Source organism: Papilio machaon, chromosome 9 (genome assembly GCF_912999745.1).
Source record: "Papilio machaon chromosome 9, ilPapMach1.1, whole genome shotgun sequence".
Lineage (NCBI taxonomy): Eukaryota > Metazoa > Arthropoda > Insecta > Lepidoptera > Papilionidae > Papilio > Papilio machaon.
Genome location: NC_059994.1, coordinates 7319581 through 7337702, shown reverse-complemented (window position 1 = coordinate 7337702; position 18122 = coordinate 7319581). Strand labels below are relative to the sequence as shown.

At 31.3% G+C, this 18122-nt stretch overlaps 1 protein-coding gene, 2 non-coding genes and 1 pseudogene across 3 annotated transcripts; all 4 read left to right on the top strand.

Annotated features, from left to right (window-relative positions):
* The first annotated feature begins 270 nt into the window (after nt 1-270).
* LOC106712925 lies at nt 271-7255 on the top strand. The gene is made up of 3 exons (XM_045679489.1): nt 271-473; nt 6084-6298; nt 6973-7255. The coding sequence occupies exons 1-3, from the start codon at nt 271-273 to the stop codon at nt 7200-7202; spliced, it is 648 nt and encodes a 215-aa protein (XP_045535445.1). The 3' UTR covers nt 7203-7255.
* On the top strand, nt 1191-1261 carry Trnag-gcc. The gene has a single exon. It is a non-coding gene; the product is annotated as a tRNA-Gly (tRNA).
* Nucleotides 2249-2319, top strand: Trnag-gcc. Its single transcript has one exon. It is a non-coding gene; the product is annotated as a tRNA-Gly (tRNA).
* Nucleotides 7256-11271: 4016 nt separating the features above from the next.
* LOC123721264 lies at nt 11272-16509 on the top strand (annotated as a pseudogene).
* Nucleotides 16510-18122: the final 1613 nt, after the last annotated feature.

Here is an 18122-nt window from a genome sequence, read left to right as displayed (position 1 = left end):
GGACAGGAACTATTATAAGTACCTTTAGACAAGTTATTTCTAACTGTCCTACGTATACGCAACGTATTTTGGCTTTTTAACTAATTGTATTAAATGTCGTCAATAGAGATACTCAATATTGCAAGGTCCTATGCAAATAACCGAAATGAAGATGGTGAGGGCCTAGCAGGAATATTTGTGACAATCGTTATCCTCAATTATGTTAAAATCAGTATGAGATTTTTGTTGTACTTTACGCCCGATACACAAATTTGTACTAAAATTTTGTCGATGACGATTGTCACATATATTCGTGCTAGGCCCGCAGGTTCGACAAAATCCGCAGCGAGTACGTGCAAGTCAACCTCGGTGTGCGCGACATCGTCGACATTATGCAGGAGAGTTTACTATGACGGTATGGACACGAAAGAAGTAGGCCACCGCACAACATCGGAAATGGCACTACAACTTGCCCTGTCCAGACATAGATTAATGTACAGACCTAAAACAAAGTGGAATAATGTAGTGCTCTAAGACGAAAATGACTGCTTATTCTCTGACAAAAATGACGAGGATAGAGCGAAGTGGAACAAACTAACTATTAAAGCTGACCCGACCCACTACTATAATTAATAGAATGCTAGCTAGGGGGGAGAGAGGGAGCTATTCTACTCAAACAAGGATACCTGGTGAGAGAGGTATTTCAATCGCGATTAGATCTGTCAAAAAACATATAAAACCTACAAGGGCATAGAAAATAATATTAAAGAAAAAACATGACACGATAGCTACAATATGAAAACTACGTCGCACTTCGATCGTCGATCATATTTTAGTTTGACTTACCACCGGGTCAGATAACTTTTTTGTTCTATTCGAATATAATAGAACTATATCAGAGTGCGGCTTACACCGCAGCCGTTCCCCAAGTCCCAGTTCATTTATTCTGTGGAAATCGAATCGAGGATGTCGTTTAGTAAAATAATGTGAAAAATTAAAGTAAATAGTGACTCATTTTCTCTCAAATAAATTCAATTATGCGTGAAATAATTAAAATAACTTCTATACAATAACGTAAAAGGTTCTTTTCCGTAAAAACGCGTTATAGTTACATCATATCAAGGTCACAGTAATCATCATATTCATTTCGTAAGACATCGTGTTTCCTTTCTAATATTTCTTCCTTTCACTATTTACTATAGTATCATCAAGCATCGATGGTTCAGTGGTAGAATGCTCGCCTGCCACGCGGGCGGCCCGGGTTCGATTCCCGGTCGATGCAAACTTCCTTTTACTAGGATCAGACAAAAAAATCACATAAATTAAAGAATATTGTCATTCCATTCACAATATCTTCGAAACAACTAAGGTTCTAAAACCTTTTTTTTCTCATTGTCCTCCTTAAAAAAATTACTGGTACACTGACGAGTCTGTCATGTACCCCACAGCGTCTACTTCGACCACTTTGAGAATCATCTGTATATAGTAAATAATAAGTATACAGCACTTCATAAATAAAAAGGTTTAGCTTTAAATTGTTTCATCAGAACTAAAGTTCTCTCGGGAAGTTAGGCAGTGGTTACATTGACATCTGTCATATCGAAATGTTTACCTAACTACGACTTCGGGGATTGCCCGCCGGAGATTTGACTTGAAGCAACTGTTTCTCGTCAACTTGTTCAATAACTTGAAACTTGCGTAACTTAGTAAATTACTAGCTAACATACGCATATACTAAAATCGTTATAATATGAATAACTAGCTTTTTCCCGCTACTCGGTCTGCGAATTAGAAACTTAATAAGTAGCCTATCTGTTTTTCCAGACTATGATATACCTATGCTAAATTTCAGTGAAATCCGCATAGCCGTTCTGGAGATACGTAAAGACAAACATCCATCCATCTAAACATCCACACATATATTAGTAATATCTATTGCCTAGCATTGTAAATATTATTAATTCAGATTAACATAGATAATTACTCGAAAACTTCGACAAATATTGTAAAAAAATGTTTATTAATATTAATCTAGATCTCTTCAAAATACAAATATCGTAATGCATTACTGAACTAAAAAATATCATACATAAATAGTTGTTTAATTATGCAAATCCGTGCAATAATTCATTCCGTATTTTTACTTGTATTGCGATTTAAGAAAGCTTAGTTTACAGTATACAGCAACTCTTACAGGGTTACAGCGTTTATGCTTTCCAGCGTCGATATTTCTATTTATTCACTTACTACTTTTAACTTCAGTATACAAGCATCGATGGTTCAGTGGTAGAATGCTCGCCTGCCACGCGGGCGGCCCGGGTTCGATTCCCGGTCGATGCAAATTCATTTTTGCTTTCGTCGATTTAGTTTCGTGTTTAATGTTTTTGATTTTAACATAATCTTAATTTCATAATATAATTCTTGTTAATTTAAATAACATATTTAAATGATTTTTCCACTTAACTTTGAAAATTAAAAACATGTTTTTTTAATACAGACTAAAAATAAATTATTCTTTTTAAAAGTAAATGATTGATAATTCCGAATCAGAGACATCTACTGTCACAATAAAGAACGAAATTGACAAAAGGTAGTCAACTTTCGTTGTTTCGCTACAAGTTATAAGATGGCGCTGTAAGACCTTCAAAGATTACTAATTTTTGTTAATTCGATATTAAATTGTTGAGTGTTCACTCCCAGCCAGTAGGATATAAAGTTTATTTCTTTCCATTTCATTCAAAAACTGAGCTGCACCCGCCCGAGTTTAGGATTTAAGCTTTAGTTATTTTCCCAGAACTTTTAGTTTTACAAAGTTTTATAGCTATATAAATTATTTATAAGATAAAATAAACTATAGCTCCAAAATGTTTAACATTAACCGGAAACTTGCCTTATGTTGAACAGAAAATGCGTTAAACAGTTTGGAAACTAAGAAGACAATGAATTACAAAATAAAAATCTCATCTCTGTTTGGTATATTTGTCTATGCAGACATACCGGTACTCCGTATCTGTCCTAATTCGTACCAAAGAGTAAATAAAATGATTGTACTTTAGAAATGTCAAAATAACTCTCTCGATGCCAAATAACTGTTGTCTTATGATGTTATTTTTCGTCGTATCGTAAAAAAATGCGTCGAGATTGAGTATTCCGCGATAGTAGTACAAAAATGCGTGCCGAAAGTAATGTGTTTTCGATGAAATACAATCGGTTTTTTAATTTTCTTGCGCTAATCCTTCGAGCATCTAAACGTCAAATTGTTTTTATGTTGTTTTGCGTGTTATTTTGTTATAAAACAAGATTAAAGTAAAAGTTTCTTAGTAAAAATTAATGATATAATGTTCGATTTGTCTTACTGTTTCTTCAAAAGTTTTAATTTTGTTAAACTTTTTGTGATGTGAAGTGTTAAAAGGTTAGTTTTTGTTCCCGCTTTTATCCCGTTTTGGGATACTTGTTCCCGAATCCTAACTGCGGTTTGGTGAGTAATAGAGAGTAAGTTCTTTTACCAAGGATTTCCAAATATTCGAAACTATATTTAATCTTATTTATGTTGATTAATTACTTTAGAAAGTTTTCATGGTGACTGTTAAAGGCTGATGTTTACATAAGATATTCTATGTGTTACAGAGAGAAAAGTACTAAGCTCATTATTCCTAATTATAAAACTAATAAATTTCTAATGTAAGCATGGATTTCTGTTGATGTTTTTTTTCGCTACAATAAAATATAAACACTATTATAACCCTTTAAATATGGAGATGAGAAAGACTTGTCTATATGTTAAAAAAAGTTTTCTCAATAACATTGGCTTTAATTTTCAACAAAAAATATTATTCCTTATGTTGGAATAACATTTTATACTATTTTAAATTGAGAACCAAGCATGAACGATAACATTTTTCTCTTCATTCATTTCAACACGATTTCTTAATTAAGACAACAAAGTATACATGAAAATAAAAATAAAATAGATATGTAAATAAAGTATCAATTCTATTAGATTTTACTTCTATGTATTGATGTGGGTTCGATTCCTGCTGTAATTAAAATGTGAACACAAACTTATCACCAAATTTGAAAAACTCAGTTAAGTGTAGTTTTGGACCAATGAGTAGAATATTTACTGTTGAAATGGTCTTATTAAACTAGAACTATAGGGGTTTACTGCCTAAATAGCCATTACCAATAATAACTGTCAACAAACTGACACTGGGCCAGCATGGTTGTCTATGGTCTAGTCACCCCTAACTTAGGGTAGGTTCCGAGCCCCTCAGTAGGGCCATATCATGGGCTGATGATAATGAATTACTACTTTAGTCCACTGGTCCACTGCTAAAATAATTATTACCAATAACAATTGTAGTGGTCTACTGCTAAAATAGTCATTATCAATTACAACTGTAAGTGGTCTACTGCTGAAATAGTTATTATTTATTACAGTTGTAGTAGTCTACTCTTGAAATAGTCATTGTCAATCACAATTGTATTGGTCTACTGCTGAAATAATCATTGTTAATCACAATTGTAGTGGTCTACTGCTGAAATAGTCATAATCAATTACAACTGTAAGTGGTCTACTGCTGAAATAGTTATTATCTATTACAGTTGTAGTAGTCTACTGTTGAAATAGTCATTATCAATCACAATTGTATTGGTCTACTGCTGAAATAATCATTGTTAATCACAATTGTAGTGGTCTACTGCTGAAATAGTCATTATCAATTACAACTGTAAGTGGTCTACTGCTGAAATAATTATTATCTATTACAGTTGTAGTAGTCTACTGTTGAAACAGCCATTGACAATCACAATTGTAATGGTCCACTGCTGAAATAATCATTGTTAATCACAATTGTAGTGGTCTACTGCTGAAATAGTCATTATCAATCACAATTGTATTGGTTTACTGCTGAAATAGTTATTATCAATTACAGTTGTAGTGGTCTACTGCTGAAATAATCATTGTGAATCACAATTGTAGTGGTCTACTGTTGAAATAGTCATTGTCAATCACAATTGTATTGGTCTACTGCTGAAATAATCATTGTTAATCACAATTGTAGTGGTCTACTGCTGAAATATTCATTGTCAATCACAATTGTATTGGTCTACTGCTGAAATAATAATTGTGAATCACAATTGTAATGGTCCACTGCTGAAATAATAATGGTGAATCACAATTGTAGTGGTCTACTGCTGAAATAGTCATTGACAATCACAATTGTAATGGTCCACTGCTGAAATAATAATGGTGAATCACAATTGTAGTGGTCTACTGCTGAAATAGTCATTATTAATCACAATTGTATTGATTTACTGGTGTAATAGTTACTATCAATTACAGTTGTAAAGGTCTACTGCTGAAATAATCATAATGTTCTGTGCATCTGAATGATAAGTAGAAGTGATTTTTAAGATGGTAATGGTTAATTTATACCAAATAAGTTTGATTGCAATGTTTCTGTCTGTCTGAAGATGCCTTCAAGTTGTATGTATTGCTTCAAGTGCTGATTATCACTCCTGGGTTCGAGTCCCAACAGAGACAAGCAAGTGTTTTATGTGTATTTAGTTAACATATTTTAAGGGTTTTAATTGTGTGTTTTTTCTTGTAATTTTCATAAACAAAGTAATAACATAGAATATAATCTTATTTTCTTTGTAACATCTGCCTTTATGTATTTGGAAATTCTTTCTTTTTATTTTTATTTTAAATGAAAACCACGGTGCCATTACAATTATAGACATAATTTTTATTATTGAACTTCGACATGAAATAAAATTTAGGACACAAATAAATCAATTAATTTTGTGACTTTTGAAAAGTTTGTTATGTTTGTATTTATTAAATAAAGATTTAAAAAAAAGAAAAAAATAGCCATTTTCCAAATAAATTATTTGAAATGTTCGGTCTAATTATTTACCTTACCTTTTCCTTATCCCAAACTTTTGTGGTACTTATTTTCTTTTTTAAAGGTTTTATATATAAAGAAAGTATGTACCATTTTTTTTAATTTCAATGTCAAATATCAAAATTATGTTATTTTAAACTGACTCACTTTTCCAAAAGGTTTAAAATAGCATTCACAATAATAAATCATTGTAAGCAAGTTTGTGTTTTATTTTAATATATACAAGGTTAATTTTTGGTTATGCTCATCAGTTCCAGCGCAGTTCATACCGGGCAGGACGGGAGCCGGGTTGCTTATATTGAATGGATTCACATTCTATATGAAGAATCATCAAGCACATGGAAAAAAGCAGTGGTACTGTTCATCACGAGACGTTCATGGCTGTAGGGCTGACGTCATCACCTACAAAGGCTTGGATGGCAGAGACTACATCTCTATATTTCGTGGCAGACACATTCATGATCCTCCCCGTTTGCGACAATGTCATGACGGTAGATTTATAAGAGAAAAAGATTTGTTTTGGAGACAATCGCTCAAGTGATTTCTGTACTTTTAAATATTTTATTTCGTACTTTGTATAGATATATTTTTCAGAGATAATCATGATGTACTTAATATTTTATGTATTGACACGTCTTAAGAACGGAACGCATGTTTCTGCTTTAGGGACCTGCTAGTTTGTAAATGGACCGTCAAAGTTTTTTTTGTTGTAAATATTTTAGAATACAATATTCTGGTAAGATGATTGTTTTCATTCTATTAACTGTGCCTGTTAGACAATGTCAGTACAAATTATATATTAAAAAAAAACCAACTTATGAAGTAACTCTTTAAGTTAATCCGAACCTTTTTACTTTATGTATTTTTGTAAGTGTTTTATCATTAATTATTATTTATTCTAGTTATTGACATTTCTTTTTTTATTTCATTTACATCTACTTATGTAGTTTAATTTTCTTTATATTCATATATTTAAACTAAAAGTACCCTCATTTTCATAATACAGGGAATTGAGGGTAGTTCAAGAGAATTATTTATAGGAAAAAAATTAAAAGATCAGATAATAAATATGTTTTGTTTACAGGAATTTATTACTTACCATCTCACCGTACCGGAAGTATGGTTTTGATATTCAAAGACAACAAATATTGGATCAATAATAGATACCAGAATACTATAAATTGGACATGCCGGGATAGAAAAAGACTGGGATGCAACAGCTGTGTGCAAACAACAGTGGAAGGTCGCTACATCAAGCATAAAGGCTTCCATAATCATGATGATAATTACACAAAGTATAATTTCAATGATTAAGCAGTTTAACGCTAGATACTTCTTCAAAGTTTCAAAAAATCAACCAATGTGATGTAAAGAGTTAAATTTTTTATGAGACCTTGTGAGAAATGTAACTCTTTTCCTCGAATAGTATGAAATAATTGTTTGTATAATACTAGAAGTAAAAAAATATTTGTTTTCAATGATAACTGAATTAAACGTAGAACTATTTTAATGTAACTCATATTTCCAACCGGACTCGACATTATCAGAAACTTAATGTAATACATGGCTTGCTTAAAACATAATCTAAATTATTTTTTTGCATAGTTATACTGAATAAACTAATTTAAAAAATAATTATTATTTGAAAAAAAAAATTTTTTTTCAAACCTTGGGATAGTTTTTTAAAGTCATTCCTAGAATTTAGTAAATCAAAGTGTTTTATTTTTATACTTTCACTGCCATGGTTTAATTTCTTTTTAACTTATTTAAAACATATTTTTCAACTTAAAGTGTAACAATTTATAAATTCTTAACTTTAGTTATTTATAATCTTAGTTTATTATATCTAATGTTAAGACTAAATATTTCGAATAAGTTAAGTGTAAGTTATAAAGTATTCCATATTCATTTGTAATCCAAAATACATGTTGTGAACATTATGAATCATATAATCAAATATAGCTGTATATATGTATATAAGTTTCTATATGTTAAATAATTCAATATGAAACTTCATTTTATAATAATTATATTTAAACAAAACATACTTAAAGTGTAAAAAAATTACTTAAACAACTTAAGAACACTTAAAGACAATATTTATGTTTTTAGATCTTAATATTAATATATTCTTTCAATTGTGTTTATGATATAGGTTTTTATATTTTTAATTTTCAAGTACATTTCCACTACTTTAACCCCACTGACCTCTATAGAAATATGCTGGACAAGTCGCTGCTTGGAAATAACAGTTTTTGCTTGACTTGACAGGTTCTTTTTTTAAGCATGGGGAAATTGCCTTACCCATAGTTTTCTTTATAGGGGTAAAGATAAGTTATGTCAGGCTTGCACCGACTAAAACCCCACGGTGGTCGCCCACAGCACTAACAAGGAGTCACGGGATCTCCACATAGGAACGCAACCGCGGCCCCCCAGCGCTTTGCTACGAAAGTGCTAGTTGAAGTTACAATATGTTAACACTATTTGAATTATTCGTAGAGCGTCGGTGGCTCAGGGGTTAAGCACTTGACTTGCAATCTGCAGGTCTTGGGTTCGAATCCCGCCATGTACCAATGTGTTTTTCGATTTTCGATTTACATATGTGCATTTATCCGACGTTTTTACGGTGAAGGAAAACATCGTGATGCAACCTGCACATATCTGAGAAGAAATTCAATGATATGTGTGAAGTCGACCAATCCGCATTGGGCCAGCGTGGTTGACTGTGGCCTAGTCACCCCTAAATTGGGGTAGGCTCCGAGCCCCTCGGTGGGGACGTATAGTGAGCTGATGATGATGATGATTTGAATTATTAGTTCGAGTTTCCAACATCTCTAATAAAATCAAATAGGCACAAAATAGGCTAAGTCAGTAATAGAATATAGAAGTCAGTGCTTAACAAATACAAAAATAGTTTTGTTTCTTTCTTTATCTTTGGGAGAGATTATGATGTTTTTTTATGGTTGTTTCAACAGTGGAAACCCACAGTAAAATTTTAAGTCTAGTTATTTATTAGTAAACTTTGTAGTGCTGTGAAATTACTTACTTTTTAGTTTTATTTCTCTGTATCTATAATAAAATGTTGTATATATATTACTTAAAAATGTATAAAAAATACATACAATTAATTTTCAGTTTTAATTATATACTTGTATACATTATATAAAATACTTTATTTATTATCATGTATCTTTTTTTTAAATAGGAATGTAATAAAATTAGAGTAGATTAACTTAAATTGTATTTAAACGTATTTATTATTAGCCTTTACACAATTTCCACTGCAGATATACTAATTACAAAAACATGTATGCGCAGTAGATATAACATGTTTTGTGCAGTGGAAACCTACTTTAATTTCTTAGTTCTATTTATGAAGTACTTACTGTTGCCGCGAAAAAACACAAAAAAGTGGAAAAAAAACTTGTTAAATACAGTCAAAATCTGTTATAACGACATCGAAGGGACTACTCATATTGAGTCGTAAAAACCGATAGTTGTAACAACCGGTGACAGGTATTAATAGGAAAGATATGTAATAACATTCAGCCAGGACCTTTGATTTTGGTCAATTTAACCGGTATGTTGTTCTAAACGATGTCGCTATAAACGGTTTTGACTGTAGTTTATTTTAATAAAGATAAAAAATTAAAAAACATAATTAATATCTACGTAGCTCATGACTTGTACCATAGATGGCGTTAGTTGTTTGGTAGTGGGTTAGGAAAATGTTAGGAATTAATTAGGAAAAATTATAATCAATTTAAAAATTAAGCACGTGATAATTTTACATTTTTTTCCCCCTTTTTATTCCTGAAAGTTATGGATAATCTGAATATGACCTAGTCACATAATATTTATTCTCTTCTTTGTATGTGCCAAATAGTATATTTAATGTAATTTTAATTATTTTGTTATATATAATAAAATTGTATTTTTTTTTAAATCGCACATGGTTCATTCCTTATTAAAGACATTGTAATGTAATTCAAATTGCTTTTATTTTATAAAACTGTACAAAATAACATCTCTAGTTAAAGTCAGTAATTTCTTATTAAATTACTTCAAACGGGTACGACGAACGGGTACGGATACGGCAATAAATAGTACAAAATTGCACAGTGGAAACCCGACTTTAACTGTATTACCAAACATAACTTTTAAAGCCGTATCTTCTCAATTTCGTAAAATTTGATCTTTTATAATAATTATTAATTATTACATGTAACATTAGGTAAATACACATATTAGAAAAAATATTACACACACATAAATACTAACAATAGAACTAAGAATCAAGACAGTCTGTCGCCGGTCATATGGACGTGTGCATTATACATAAATAATAATTTGTAAATGTATTTTTTTATTTCAGCGACATTTATAACAACGACCAAAAATAATAAGTTGATAATCCATAACGGGTTTACTTACGCTAAACACTACGCAGTTAGAGGTGGTGTTAGATGGAAGTGTTCGAGGCAATCCTCCATGGGCTGCAATGCGTATGTAGTTATTAATCACCTTGACAAAATCTTGAAAATGAATGAAGAACATATACACGAACCTACTAAATATCATCGTGATAAAGATGGGAAATATCTGAAAGTATAAGTTCGATTGTCGTAGAATCCGCTTCCCAATTGACATTGAACGTACAACGTATGCATGTACTTAAGGGTGTATATACAAAAATGGGGTAACTCAATGTCAACAACCAATTTACTTATTATATATTATTGATATTACATTATTTTAGCTTTTAATTTATATAACAAGTTAATAAAAAACCACAATAAATGCTTAAAACATCAAACTTTTGTCTTATTTGCTACCGTGTTTAAGTATTTTTATTTGATATTTCAGTGTTAAACATCATGCGACACGCTAAAACGAATTCACTGGAGAAGATATAATTAAAAACTAAACATGTTTATTTTATTTATTTTTTTACTCATTACTTACTATCCTTACGGGTCTTACTTAATTAGAATACGATTTATACAAAACTAGCTTTTACCCGCGACTCCGTCCGCGCGGAATAAAAAATAGAAAACGGGGTAAAAATTATCCTATGTCCGTTTCCTGGTTCTAAGCTACCTGCTCACCAATTTTCAGTCGAATCGATTCAGCCGTTCTTGAGTTATAAATAGTGTAACTAACACGACTTTCTTTTATATATATAGATTACTTGTGGACCTATTATTAAATTCGACCGTAACTCATATTCAACTTTTATTTCTTATTAAAATTGCTTTATGAACTGCAATAAGTTACATAAACTTTCACAGTGTTAAATTCATACACGTTAATCCATTTGCAGTTCAATGCAATTCCCTTAGAAAAGGATACAAACTTTTTGCTGTATGTATTCATATAATGAATGGATCATATAACGCAGAGAGGTAAGCAGAGATCACGGAATTTCAAATTTGCCGTTTTTATTAAACCCTAATATTAGTCCTCTTTCTCTTCTCTCCCTTTTCTCATAAGAAAGGGATGGGAAGGGGAAGTGAATTTGACGTTCGAAGGGACGCATAGGAAAGGGATATATCCTCTTTCTGTGTGTCCTCTCCTATGTTGATTAAAGGTAGGCACATCTGCAATTGCGGATGTCTATGGGCAACGGTCGCTTCGCAGGATTTTGACGGTAGGTAGAGCTGATGCACTACATTTCAATTCTGCGCTGACGAAGTCGCAGTAGACTGCGAGTTTTAAAAATAAAACCGTATGTTTAAAATTTCACATTATTTGTATAAAATAATAACAATATAATTTATTTGTTGTTTATTTCAGCGACATTTATAACAACGACCAAAAACAATAAGTTGATAATCCATAACGGGTATACTTACGCTAAACATTACGTAGTTAGAGGTGGTGTTAGATGGAAGTGTTCGAGGCAATACACCAAGGGTTGCAACGCGTATGTAGTTATTGATCACTTTGAGAACATCTTGAAAATCAACGAAGAACACACGCACGAACCCACTAAGTATCACCGTGAAATAAGTGGGAGGTATCTGAGGGTCTAGTTTGATCGTTTTATGTAAAGACGAAAAATTATGTATTCTTTAATTAAATTACAACTTTGATTTAATTGCAATAAATTTGGTTTTAATTTAATTATAATTGACAACCCGATCTCTTTTCGGTGATCAGTTGTAAAAACTTCGGAAAAGAAATATAATGTTCGTTATTTCAGCGTTCCGCAACCGATATTGTCTTCAAAACTACTTGTATTTGCCAGAATTATATGGTATAAAAAGGCAATTTTATTACAACCGAAAGAATAGCAGTACAAATAACGTACAATTTTTAATTGCTTTTTCTAAAGTAAAAAGTGGTTTTTATTATCAATAATTCCCACTGATTCTTTCTTTATGTACAATTGATTAGATTTAATAATATAATCCAAAGTTTTGTTTTTTATCACATCTTTAAATATTTTGGTTCACTTCGTTAAAGAAAAAAAGATTCACTTTCGGATCGATTAATATTATACGTGTATTTTATTTTCAGTACATTTCATCAAGACGAATAGAGACAAAGTACTGGCGATGTATCACAACTTTACATACTTTAAACATTACTCGCTAAAGAAGGGCGCTAGATGGCAGTGTACGAAGCATTTCTCACGCAATTGTAATTCGTATCTTATACTTGATCACAAAGGCAGTTTACTAAGAATGAAGGAAAATCATACACATCAACCATCGCAATATCATCGTAGCGCGAGCGGGTTATATATTAGGATGTGGTAAATTGCATAATTGTATATCCGAGATTTTCTGCACAGTTAGAGAATAAAATTTCATTCCCACTTGAGAATATTGTACGGCAAACTGCCACCATGGCAATTAAACATTCTATTTTCATTGTCAGAATTTAAGATAAACTCTAAATAGATGCTAAATGTTAGAAATTATATCTAGTACTTTTACCTCAACTAATACCTCATTTGTTCTATTCAAGATTGTTAACAAAACCAATGATTTAATTATACGTAGGTGTAAATACGGGCGCTAGAGTAGGCCTTCAATTAATTTAATCATTACTATTTATAAAAATGTATTAACAAGATGTAGTTTCTATTGTAATAAAGTATCGTATTTCTTTATATTTTTGTACTTTATGGTTAGACCCAATAATATTTAATTAATGAAAATTTGTTAATTGACTGATTTGTATTACCTACTTTTTGTTACTAAAATGTTTTCAAAAGATGGTTTAGACTTAGACAGACTATAAAAGGCATCCCACCCTTTTACCCATAAATATTATATAGGAGTTGTGTATATCGCAAACTTCGTGAAATAAATATAATTCGATAAATAAATACTTTATAGTACCTAGCAACTTTCAACTTTATTACACGGTGAAAAACGAAAGTTTGACGATGACTAGGATTGCTATAGATTTAGTGGTTCAGCTCAATGTATTAAATTCAACGTGTCCCAGTTCAATTTACTAAACCTCTGTGTTCCAGTTAAATTTATACAAACAAATGCGTCTAAGACGCTGGCAATATTAAACGGTTACACGTATTTCAAGCACGTAAAGTTAAGTTGTGGAGTACGGTGGAGATGTTCCTGTCACACGTCGAAGAAGTGCAAAGCAGCTTTAGTCCTCGCCAAGAGCGGCGAAGTGATCAAATGCAACGAGGCACACTCACATGAACCTAGACTCTACCATTGTAGTGAAAATGTTTTATACTTCAAAGTGTAATTGTACTAGGCCAGTATCCGACATGGATGTACGTAGGTTAGTTCCATATTGAAGAAAAAATAAAGCAACAGGGTGTTCACCAAAGCTAGTAAAACTTGATAACTTCTGTAATTTTTTTTATAATTCTATTTGTGATTTAATAAATAACATACTCCTATAAAAATAAATAAAAGAGTGATAACTACAACTGTACAAACAAATATCAATAAGCTTACATTATGATTTTGTTTTAAAAGAAAACTAAAGAACAATATTTCGTTCATATAAACATAACAAAGAAGAAGGATTTATTTCATTTATGTAGGACAATTAGTACTGACCTTTTTTAGCGCGGAGAAGAAAATTACGAGGACGGAGGTTATGTCGGACTCACATCGACTGAAACACTTAGGAATACTGGAACCAGACATAAACAAATATCAATTCAAACTCTGTTCTTTTACATGTTTATTAGTAAACTGAAGTACCAGCTTTCTTTCCACGTAGTTGAATATGCCAACGAAACATAAACAAGTATCTTTAAATACAGCTTTAGTTATTACTTACTATCTTAGTTTTAAAAATTATGATCTGATATTAAGTATAAAATTTTCCAGTCCTCATGGTCAAAGGTCGACACGGCAAATATCTGTTAATGTTCAATGGCTATACGTACTACCAGCATAAGACTTTGCGAGATGGGTACCGCTGGAGCTGCACACAAATGGGTTCCAGGTCTTGCAGAGCATTCCTTCATGTTACCAAAGAGAAGCTGGTAATACGAGCCCATACGGACCACACACATCCACCATCAACGTATTCATTTGAAAGTATCAAGCCAAGGGACCATGATGTATGTATAAATTATAACTAACGTTGCAAATTCATTTTTTTTTTTTTTCAGTAGCATATCATAATTATTAAATATGTCCTGTTTTCTTTTGTTATTGTTTTAATTGTTCCTATCATTCCTTCATTTCATTCAAACCTTTACGATCAGTGATTCTGCAAATGTATTTCACCACAATCATCAGCTCACTATACGACCCCATTAAAGGGCTCGGAGCCTTCCCTAATGTCAACCAAGCTGTCCCAATGCTGATTGGTCCAGTAGATCCATTTTATTTTTCTCATTTTTTATATTTTTAAACAATCGAAACAAAACGTATTAAATTACTTCTAAGTTTTGAACGACTCTCAATGCATTTTTCTGTTCGTTTCGTTCCATTTCTTTTTATTTTAATAAAATATAAACAATATATTCACAAAACAAATTTATAATTTGTTAGATATTTAAGTAAATCGATGTAAGATGTGTATTTTTTTTATTTCAGGAAAGAAAAAATTGTGCAAAACGAAAATTGGACGTGTCATTCAAGATAGAAAATATTCAAGGGCACGTAGGATTTTAGAAAAAGTCCTTCGTGATAGGAATTAAATGAAATCAAATTTAAATTGCCATTTACTCACAGTCAAATGTATCAAATAAACAACAAGAGGAACCCATTGATTGATTGAAGGACAAGATTTTATAATGAATCTGATACATGTTTGGATCTGAAAGACGTAGAATTAACTATAAAGCTTAGATCAATTAGCCCTAACGTTAACTACTGGATTGCACATTCAAACAAAAGACTGATTCTTAATAACTTTGACAATCAGAAACTAAATTAACATCAAAACAACTGCTTAGAAAATCATGCCTTAATTTATTCAAAGCCTTGTTAATAAAAACTGTAGCTTAGATGTTTAATAGTGATTCAATCATTAAAAAATTACTACTTACTAACTCTGTATTCAATCGTCATATTGATAATTTATATAAATATACAAAAGAGCAATAATTATTACAACTTTTTATGTAATTACTAAGCGTTTCATTTGTTTAAATATTTCATGAATATCTTCTTCCCGATAATTTCTAACGAACCAAATCAAATTCGAATTAAATTGCATTATATCTGTGTTAAGATATCCTGGTATTTTCTTATGCTTCAATTTGTATTTGTTCATCTTCGTCATTATTTGTCTAAAATGTTCATTTCTTCTCTAACCAGTTGAGTTTTACCTGCGTCCGAGTGGAAGGATCAATCTACGCTTGAACGAATTTACCTTCTATCAACATTTGAAAGCAAGATCTAACGCTCATCGCTGGAGCTGCACGGCATACGGCTCCAAATGGAAATGCAAGGCCCATCTCATTATAACTGACAAACTTGAAGTACTCAAAGCTAATCTCATTCATAGTCATCCGCCACGAAATAAAAAATCATTCCATAAACCCATATTCACAATGAGAAAAGGTGAAATGGATAAAGACGGAAACGCACCAGTTCCTGTAATAGGTGATATGCACACAGTTGCATCGTTGCACGACTATTTTATGGCACACAGTGTGTTTAATAACTATTAGATTTAAACGAAAGTCGAATTTCTGTATTCCTTAAGTATTTAAGTATTTTATCTCTGAAGATATTTTAAAGACAGATTTGTCGCTGAACCATAAAACTTTAGTTTTAAGGTAGATTTACATATCACTCTACAGTCCATGTAATGATGGTCGTGGTCTCATATTTCGCACAAATTGCATTGAAATATTCCTAATTTACAAAACGTGATTTAAGATTATTTTTAAGTTGTGACAAGTTTGATTTTGATACAATTTTTTTAAATATAAAAGTGCCTTCTTAAAATGTATCTGTATGTGTCGTCTACTAGTATAAGTTTTTAAGGCTGTATCGATGTTAAGGAAATAAGATTAGTGCCGCATTCAGACATAATAGTAAAGATAGTTCAATATTTTTCTATTCGAATATGCTTTAGGCAGCTGAAATGTTTTGAAGATGGCCGTAAAGAGGCTACCAACTTAAATGTAAAATGGAAATTTAAAAGAGCATTTCAATTATATTTTCCCTAGAATATTTAACATTTTATATGCATTGTCACCAGATGTTTGGAAATTTTGATTTATAGTTTTTTAAGACAGTGTGATAAATACGTTTCGAGACGTGTCCCAGTATTAAATTGTGATGATGATTTTTAATTAAGACTGCTTGCTTCATATATGTTATGCGATGATTATCCATCTCATATATGTCGGATCTCGTTTTTTTTTTATTTTTTTATATAATTTACAGTATTAATTTTGAATTTTCAATGTGTGGTCCCTTAGATGTAATGATATATTCACAAGAATTGTATTACCAGCATTTACTTTTATTAAATATACATGTAGTAACACTATTTAATCTTTAAAAATTTCCTTCGGTTTGTTTTATCCTAAGAAAAGGTAAGATTTTACGCAATATCTGTTCCAGTAGATAATTTAACGCAGCAAAAGCTATTTATATCTATCTGCGTTATTTACATTCTGTGCCAAATCATACATTGCTTGAAAAATTTGCTTAACTTTATTTATTAGGTGTTGCATAAACAAAATCACAGTTGAAAGCTTGATTATTAAAAATTCACTTTTTTTTCAGAGTCCAATCGATTTTATAGTACTACTAGCTGTCGCCCGCGTCTCCGTCCGCACGGAATTTAAAAGAAACGTAATAAGTAGGCTATGTGTTCTTCCAAACTATGTTCTACATCTGTGCCAAATTTCATCAAGATCCATTCAGGCGTTCCGGAGATACCTTCAAACAAACATACATCCATCCATCTAAACATTCGCATTTATAATATTAGTAAGATTCACATTATTGAACAAGATTTTCCTAATGATAGTACAGATAAAGATCTTTCAGCTGATGATATTGTTAAAATAGAAAGATATATACTGTCAAAAGACCCCGTAACAGACGATGAAAACATGATAAGTTTTAATTTTGAGTTTTCATTACTTTATATAAGACTAGCTTTTACCCGCGACTCCGATGCGTGGAAAAAAAATAGAAAACGGGGTAAAAAATTATCCTATGTCCTCTTCCTGGTTCTAAGCTACCTGCCCACCAATTTTCAGTCAAATCGATTCAGCCGTTCTTGAGTTATAAATAGTGTAACTAACACGACTTTCTTTTATATACATAGATATATAGATTTATCAGTAATAAAACTACGACTGTAGCTAACAGAATTAACTAACACGACTTTCTTTTATATATATACTAGCGACCCGCCCCGGCTTCGCACGGGTGCAATGCAAAATATACCTACTACAGAATGTCCTTATACACAACGTTCACAGCGTTCACATTAGAAACCTTTAAATTTATCAGTGTTTCTCTACTATATTATGCATTTATTATACATACAAACCTTCCTTAAGAATCACTCTATCTATTAAAAAAAACCGCGTCAAAATCCGTTGCGTAGTTTTAAAGATCTAAGCATACATACGGACATACAGCGAAAGCGACTTTGTTTTATACTATGTATTGATGATATACCAATATATAGATGTAAACAATTGAGGATAGAGCAGAAATTCTTAAGAGGAAAGTACATTTTGTAAAGAACATGGTTATTAATGTGTTGATTATTTTATCTAGCAGGTAAACTAATTAAAAAAATAAATGGCAA